The sequence below is a fragment of the Chrysochloris asiatica genome, unplaced genomic scaffold, assembly GCF_000296735.1.
Source record: "Chrysochloris asiatica unplaced genomic scaffold, ChrAsi1.0 scaffold00067, whole genome shotgun sequence".
NCBI classification, from domain to species: Eukaryota; Metazoa; Chordata; class Mammalia; order Afrosoricida; family Chrysochloridae; genus Chrysochloris; species Chrysochloris asiatica.
In genome coordinates this window covers 12,131,398-12,140,246 of record NW_006408585.1, presented here as the reverse complement: position 1 = coordinate 12,140,246, position 8,849 = coordinate 12,131,398, and the positions used below count along the sequence as shown (strand labels likewise).

The following is an 8,849-nucleotide window of genomic DNA, read 5'->3' as shown; positions in this document are numbered from 1 at the left end:
TTTCTTTACATAATGGCAGAGAGCTTCTTCACTTATGGAATAACTTTTTCTTCATAGTTGTTTGACCTCAGCCCAGTTACACTGCTTTGAGCATTTTCGATCTTTAAGCCTATCAACATAGTATTTTTCTTAATCAACAACTGAGTTACCTTCTGAGGAAATGTGTTTCCACTGCCTGCTTTTTAAAAATTGTGAGGTTGGCACAGGACTGGGCAGTGTTTCTTTCCGTTGTGCGTAGAGTCGCTGAGTCAGTACTGACTCGATGGCACCTAATAACAAAAACATTTTTTTAAAATAATGAATCATTTAAAGATTACATAGTTTATTGCATGTAATTCAGGAACAACAGATTGAAACAAATGGCTACAATGGTTTTTTGCTTAAATATCAGTTTACAGATCACACTGTTGTTTAATGACCAGAGCTGGATTGGTTGGTGTTAAGTACTGTCAAGTTGGTTCCCACTCATAGTGACCCCATAGAGGGTTTCCAAGGACTGACCAGTGGGTTTGAACTACCGACCTTGCAATTAGCAGTACAGTGTTTATCCTATAGCATCATGCCAGGATAGACAACAAGGTCTAAAAGTGCTCTGTGACCCTCAGGCTGAAAAGTTCAAAACTAGCATTTTTTAAATAGCTGAAGACAGTACAAGTACTTATCATCACTCATCTTTATTCTGTAACAGCAGATATAAAAGATATTAGACAGAATTGTGAAAAAGAAAACTCAGAAAATGTTTGGCCAGTTTTCTTCTGGTAGCACCATTGCTTCAGATTAGTTGAGTAAGGCAGGTAGCCTTTGATTCACAGCTCTTTGACTCTTAGCTGTATCTATAGAGTGACTTACCTCTTGCTTTTCCATTGGTTTCCAGGGGAGTAAACGTTCCAAATGCCACCAGTCAATTCTTGTAAAGCCATGGTTTGTTTGCTCCCATGAGGTTCATTATGCAGATTAAGAATACATTCATCAGAACCCCCAAATCCCTGCTGATTGGGGTCCCAGCCTATTACACAGACCTTGTAAAATTATAAATCAGGAATTGCATGTGCATAGCACAAAATGTAACTGGCAGGAAAAAAATGATTATATTCTGTCAAATGTAGGTTTGATCCATCTTCTTGGGAATCTGTGGCCAATGAAGAGATGTGGCAAGCAAGGTAACTTTCCTTGTGTTTTTTGTGTTTTCAGTCTCTTGCTTAATATTTGGTACTTTTTGTTCTGGAATAGGGATGAATGATATTAATGAAGATAACATTTATTGAGCAGCTATTTTGTTTGAGGCATTGTATTGGTCATTATAATCTCATTTCATCTTCATAACAACAGAGACCAGGCACTGTGCTAGGCATAGCTCCACATATGAATGTGACCCAGCCCCTACCCTCAACAAGCTAATAATCTAATGGGACAGGTAGACATCTGGGGTCTTAAAAGCTTGTGAGCGGTCATTTAAGATGTGACTATTCGTGTCTACTGATCTGGAGCAAAAGAGAAAGGAGACCAAAGACCTAAAGGAGAAATTTATCTATAGGACTAATTGCCTATGTGAACGTTGGTCTCATCTGTCCAGAGACCAGACCAGGATGGTACCTACCATACCAGCCATTCTGACCAGGGACACAATAGATGGTTCCAGATATGAGGGGGTTTCAAAAAGTTTGTTGGAAAATTCTATTTTCCACTAACTTTGTGAACGTCCCCTGGTAGAGTGGGAGAAAGTTGTAGAACAAAACTTTAACTCTTAAAGAATAAAAAGGCCAGACTTATTAGGACTACAGAGACTAAAGGAAACCCTGAGACTGTGAACCTGAGATGCCCTTTGAATTGAAACTGCTCCCATAGGTCATCTTTCAGCTTCATAACAGATTGGCTCGTAAGGTAAACAGTATCACCCATAAGTACTGTGATACTTTCACAAAAAACTCAATAACATGTATATACATTTTTTAAAGGACCCAGATAAATCAACTGGTTTTAGCCAATAGCTGCTAAAGTAATTGATATTAGGTGCTTTGGGGGTAAAAATATTGCTTACATGTTTTGCTCCATTATATAATGAAACTAGAAAAACATAGATAATCTATGCAGCGGTGATTTTGGAAGTCAGAAGACAGTATATTTTGAGTTATCAGTCAAGTTGTAGGGACAAATGCCTGCTTGGTAAGACGTATCAAAGCTATCCTGTGACTGAAAGTGGGAACGCCAGAGGGAAGATCACGTAAGGGAAGAAAGGCAGTCATTATTGGGACAGGTCTTGCTTTAATTGGTGTGCTGAATACAATCTGGATGCATTCATGTGGACAAAGACTCTAGCCACCTTTGAAGAGCTGGTCACACGTGCCCTGAGCAGTCATGATGGGGCCCCTCGGGAATGTACTGATGAACCCAGATAGTCTCCCTTTCACAGCTGCTCTTGCCTACCAACAGTGCACATCTGGAGGAAGAGCCAGTATAATCATGATGATGACTGCCAGGGTTTCCTAAGAGATCTGGTCATCAGTGTGAATGCAGTGTCTTGGCAGTGGGAGAAAGGAGGGTTGCTATTGTTTCAGAGTAAACTTCCATGAATATGAGACAATTAGAAATGATCTAACAAAGAGCTTTGTGTATTCCTTAGCAAAGAAAAAGTCAGGCAGATTTATCTTTAAATGTGAAATTGACAGCACGATTTTCACAAAGATTCTCACCTCCCACCCCCAGGATGAAAACTGCGTTCTTCATCTTTAACCTGGCAGAAACTGCTACTATGCCTTCAAATGTGAAAACTCAACTCTACACGCATGCATATAACGTATGTCTAAACTCATTATATGTCAAAGTTTTTGGCGGGCATGCGGTAGTGGTGGTTTTGGGTTAAGAAAAGGTGCATTACAGTAGAATGTTGGTTCTTTTGTCTCCAGCTTAATTGGGGCAGTATAAGGCAATATATGTAGGAAAACACCCAAGTGTCTTACAAATTCTCTCTCAATTAAATGATGGTAGTAGATCACAGAATGCACCCCTCCCCAAAGATATCCACGTCCTGATTCTTAGAACCTGTTATACATATTACCTGACATGGTGGAGGGGACTTTGCAAATGTGACGGAGTAAAGGCTCTTGTGTGAGCAGATTACTCGGCTGTGAAAGTGTGTCCAGGGCTATCACTAAGGTCTTTATAAAATGGAAGCAGGAGTGTGAGAGATGAAAACAGACATCAGAGAGAGAGAGAGATTTGAAGATACTATGCTGCTGGCCTTGAAGGTGGAGGAAGACGCCAAGGGCCCAGGAAAGCAGGAGCCTCTAGAAACCATACAAGGCAATGGAATGGATTCTACCCTAGAGCCTGTAGAAGGAACCCTGCCCTCTCACCACCTTCATGGTAGGACTTCAAATCGTGGGACAATCTGTTACTACAGTGATAAAAAGCTAATGCAATGACTTTGTAAAAACCAAGTCCAGACAGGCTGCTGCTTATGCAAAAGCCACGGCCCCTGCTGCACATTAGCTAATAGTGAAGGGCTGATTGAGATTTCATGAGGAAAATCAAGCGTCAAGGAGAGTAGGTGTTTCCTAACTAGGGTACCAGGAAGTAGAACAGATTTTAGAAAGACAGCCTTACGAGGTTCTTTCACAAATCTATTTTCTCTGAAGGGATATGGGTGCACAGTGGAGAGGCTCACTGTAACCGTAATTCAGCAGGCACCTGCTCTGCTATGATTTATAGCACTGGCCTCCAGCTATCTTCGGAGATAGTCTGGGGAGCCCACTGTGTAGGAAACAAGCCTCTGGTACGGCGTAATGAAAAGAGCCTAGGAATGGTATGTAGGAATAGCTGAGGCTCTTCTACTACCCTGGACTACTGTGAATCAATCAGGACGGTGTTTGATGTATGTCAAAAGAGCAAGGTAGCCAATCAGTATGACTTATTATCCTCCTTGATTTTGTGGTCATTGTTTCATTGTTCACTGAGCACCCACTCTGTGCCAAATGTCGTATTGGAGATGATCAAGCACTGTCCTGCTCTCCAAGAGATAGCAGGCTGTTCGAGGAGACAGATGATAAATTCCTGTTACAGCTGTGAGAGGTATATACTCCCGTTGTGGATGTAGATCTGTATGTAAGTCAAGAGCATGCTGGGAAAGAAGGTGGTGAGGAAGAGAGAGCAAAGACCACTTGACTGTCATCTTGAAACATCAGAAAGAGCTAACTAGACAGATGGTGGTGGAGCAAGTCCAGAAAGAGGGTACCCAAGGACCAAGAGGCCTCCCAGGTGACCTTGGGGGCTGGAAGGGATGAGATTGCAGAGACTGCCTGCAGCAGCTCTAGAGGTCTGGCAGTTCAGGCTCTCATTTTGCCCTGCCATTCATTGTCAATGTGAGCGAGTCTCTTCACCTTTCCTGACTTCAGTTTGGTCCCAGAAGAACTGTGAACTTTAACCTTTCCAATTTTCTCTGTCCGGACCACCTCACATTCTGCTCATCTCTAATGTCCTGTGCCTCTGTGACAGATAGGAAGTATTTTGTGGGGAGAGATCTGAGCCTTCTTCATATTTCTGGCTTCACGGCTAGTCGGTAAGCCACCACTGAAGCTCTTTCTTGGATTGCTTGTCTCTTCTCAGTGTACACAGACGATAAGTATCACCTTCAACTCTGTGCCTGGGTGTGTGACATGGGGTACATGATAAACAACGTCAAATTATTGATGGATCAACCCAAATCCTCCTCCAGTTTGTCAAAAAGATTCCTGTTAGTACCATGTACCTCAGTAACTTGTAAAGGACATTAGATTTGGTTGATGTCACACTTTAGGTGGGGGAGCAGGGAGTTACCAGCTCCTCAGGAAGAGATTTGATAAGTTGAAGGTGTCCCCAATAAACAGAACAAAGTCCACTAAGAGTCATGGCAAACCTCACACACAAGGAGAAGAAAACCCATTTCCACGTGATGGGAAATGACTTCTTAGGAGTCAGCACATGGAACTCTGTCTCCTCAGAAGTAGTGGAATGTGCATGAGTAGCACCACAGTCTAGAAGAAGGTGGTGTGGCTGCAACTGAGGCTGGTTGGCCAGGAGGGAGTCTCTCATTCTCCTGGGCTGGAGAACTTTGGGAAAACAAGGAAACTGAATGGGTCCCCCTGCACGCTCACTTTGTGTCAGGCAGCAGGCCAGGCACTTGGCACACGTTCTTCATGGAAGGGAGGCAGTGGTTACAGCACAACGGTCCGTGGGAGAAGCTGTACGTATTTTACCAAGAGAATGAAAAAGTGGAAGGATGACTTATTTATAGCTTTAATGGATAAACAAATGCTGCTGCTTGTTTTGTAAAATGAAGAGAAAAACCACCTGAAAAGGCAGCTTGAGAAACGAGGGCTGTAAACTAGCAAAAGGGCATAACACCCTCAGACTATGGAGTTTTTCACATGGAAGCTGTGTAAAAATAAGTGAACGAATGTGGGCTTTGGAGAAGGAGTCAGGAAAAGGAAACAGTTGGCTCCCTTTCAGCGGAATGATTTTATGAATACAGTTCTAATTCAAAATGCACTGGTCCCTGGCATGGCATTCTTGCTTGGTAAACCCAAGTTTCCTGGAAATCCGACTCCAGTGTATCAGTCTGCAAGATGGCTGTGAAATCCTCAGTAAGCTAGTGTGTTGTTGTGGTTAGGTGCCATCAACTCGGTACCGACTCACAGCAACCCTGTGCACAGCAGAATGAAACACTGCCCGGTCCTGGGCCAACTTCACTATTGTTGTCACGCTTGAGCCCATTGATGCTGCCACTTGGCCAATCCATCTCGCTAGGGGTCTTCCTCGTTTTCTCTGACCCGCCACCTTACTAAACATGATATCCTTCTCCAGCGACTGGTCCCTCCTGACAATATGTCCAAAGTATAAGAGACGAAGTTTGGCCATCCTGGCCTCCAAGGAGTACTTTGGCTATACTTCATCCAACATGGATCTTTTGGTTCTTTTGGCAGTCCGTTGCACTTTCAATATTCTCCTCCAACACCATAACTCAAGAACTAATGTAATATTACATTTTTCAGATTTGGATCTGCTTTTTTGTTCTTAAAATTTGATGATTTTCATTCCTCTGGAAAATTCAGTATCCAAAAATCTAACTTTGTCCAACGAACACAATCTTTTTAATTAACTATCTGTCCTAGGCTGGGTTTTCTACAGAAACAAAACCAGTGAAATAATATATATGGAGTCCTGGTGTGGTACTACAGTAATGCACTGGATAGCAAGGTCAGTCAGAACTACAAGGTTGGTGGTTTAAACCCACCAACAATTCCTTGGAAACCCTATACACAGTTGTGATGGATCGGAACTGACTCAAATGGCACTTAATGATATATGTATGATATATATATATAGAGAGAGAGAGGTTTATCATCAAGGAAATGGCTTACAATTGTAGAGTGTCATGTCCCTAGTGGAAGAGAAAGAGAGCCTTTCCTGCTTGTCCATTATATTGGAAGCATGCCACACCACAAAGGAAGCATCATTGCAATTGACTGCTGCGCATAGCCAGTCATCATAGCATTCATTAACTATCAACTGTCAAACAACTGAGAATCATGGCTCATAAACACAGACAGACCTATAAACTGCTTCTGCCAAAACTACTATCTGTGGTCTTACAGAATGCCTTACCCACCATCATAGTATCCCATACAGCATCACCTTGGATATCAAGGGACTCACTTTAAAGCAAATGAAAGCGTGGCAATGGGCCCATGGTCTTACCATGTTCTTCATCATCCTAGAGCAAGCAGCTGGCCTAACTGAATGAGAGATAGGCCTACCAATTAGAACCAGTGTCTAATATATGGTGCTGTTTCTCTGGTTGCCAGACTCCATAAGTCCAGTAAACAAGGGGGTGGAAATGGGAGTGGCACCACTCACTATTATTTCTAGTGAGCCACTTGAAAGATTTTTGCTTCTTGACCTTGCAGTCCTATGTTTTCGTTCCAAAGGAAGGAATACTCCCACCTGGAGACACAGCATTGATTCCATTGAACTGGAAGTTAAGAATGCCCCCTGGTCACTTTGCACGCTTCATGCCTCTGGATCAACAGGCAAAGAAGGGAGTTACTGTACTGGGTGGTGTGATTGATCCTGAAAATCAAAAAGAAGAATATGTGTGGCATCCAAGAGATTCCTTAGGATGCCTCTTAGTACTGCCATGTCCTGTGATTGAAGTCATTGTTGAACTACAGCAACACAACTCCAACATGAAGACTACCAGCCTAGACCCTTCAGGAATGAGTCATACAACCAGGCAAAGAACCACATCCAAATGAGGTGCTTGCTGAGAGCAAAGGGAATATGGAATGGGTCACTGAAGGGAGTTCTAAATACCAGCTATGACCACGTGACCAGTTATAGAAACGAGGGCTATAATTGTTGTGACTATATATAAGTTGACAAGGGGTGGACTGTGATAGTTAAAGGTTCTGTGTCCACTTGACTGAGCCAGGATTCACAGCGTTAACTATGAATTGCCAATCATTAAATGGGATGCTTCCTTGGGGGAAAAAGATATAAAGCCGTTTATTTCCTTGATATCAAACTTCTCTTATATCAAGAGCCTAAGATACCATCAAACTTACAGTTAGAGAATCCTATCAAGAATTTCAATCTCTTGCTTTTAAAGCAACTCTCTTAAAATTTTTATGCCCAGTCTACTCTACTTGATAAGATATTGGTTTGGTTTGTGTTGTGTGTAATGTAGAATGAAATGTGTGTAAATCATGTGGCCATCTTTTAAAGAAATCTAGAGTTTCAACCTTTCTGCCTGTTGAGTGAATTAGGTATTTGTTCTGGCAAAGGGATTTAGTGCTTTCTGGAGGAAGAGCATTTTATCCTGACATAGTATGTCTTAGGTCCCCTCGGCAACAGCTGGAAACCCCCAGAAGCACTCTTAGATGAAGCTGCTGAAATAATGACAGTAACAGCCTTGCACTTTCTGCATTGACCTAGCAATGACTAGATTTCTACTGCTTGCATTATGTGTGTGTTATTAATTTCTGTTTTTTTTGTTTTTGCAAAAAAAAAAAAAAGGAATAGCAAGGGCATGCCAACATTTTGTTGTTTTGCAGCTTTATAAGAAGCTTGTCTCCTCACAAAAGGAACACCCTGTGAATTGGCACAAGAACTACGCCATTTCCTGTGAGCGGCTGCTGCGTCTTGGGAAAAGGACTCCAGACCCTGAAGTCCTGCTTTCTGAGACCATCCGACATTTCCGTCTCTACACTCAGAAAGCACAGAATGACCCCCAGTTAGCTGACATTGCAGTTGCTCTGAAGCACCTCCGCAAAGAACTGCAAAGTCTGAGAAATAGGAAAAATGTCTGAGGCAGCAAACTGAAAAACCTGCTTGTCATTCAGATTCAAACATTTTTAAGTCCAAAAGTTTTTCCTCCAAGAAAAGAAACTGTATACAAATTGAGAATGAAGTCATCTCCCAGATAGATAGAGCAGGACTATCTAAAGAAGAGTTTAGTGACTGAGGTATGTGCTATTTCTAACAAAATTCCCTTCATCCCATGTTTACCAAATTAGCATTTCAGTGAGGATCACTGGAAAATCCTCCTAATTCTGCAATCTTACCCAAATGACAGTGTTTGACCAGACTCTAGAAGAGAGTGAGGTATTTTAATATACATAAAATAACCATGAATCTTTTAAGGGTCCTTCTGCTTAATGGAATCAGTTTTGAAGGTAAATTCTTACAACATATTAATATAAGATTAATATAACTTCTTATAATGTATTAATACTAGACCAGAGGCAATTTCTGTTCTTTGCAAGTGAGATCGTTTTATAAAAGAGAATTTTGCTATGCTTCCAATTAATTTTTTT

At 41.8% G+C, this 8,849-nt stretch overlaps 1 protein-coding gene across 1 annotated transcript in view; it reads left to right on the top strand.

The window, feature by feature from the left end:
- The window catches only part of TMEM260 (transmembrane protein 260), an 85,789-nt gene extending 77,447 nt beyond the window's left edge, over window positions 1-8,342 (top strand). Inside the window, exons 14-16 of the mRNA XM_006864614.1 lie at window positions 1,107-1,160; window positions 2,704-2,794; window positions 8,088-8,342. Of these exons, the coding sequence (XP_006864676.1) occupies window positions 1,107-1,160; window positions 2,704-2,794; window positions 8,088-8,342 (400 nt within the window). The remainder of the gene's footprint in view (window positions 1-1,106; window positions 1,161-2,703; window positions 2,795-8,087) is intronic.
- The last annotated feature ends 507 nt before the right edge of the window (window positions 8,343-8,849 follow it).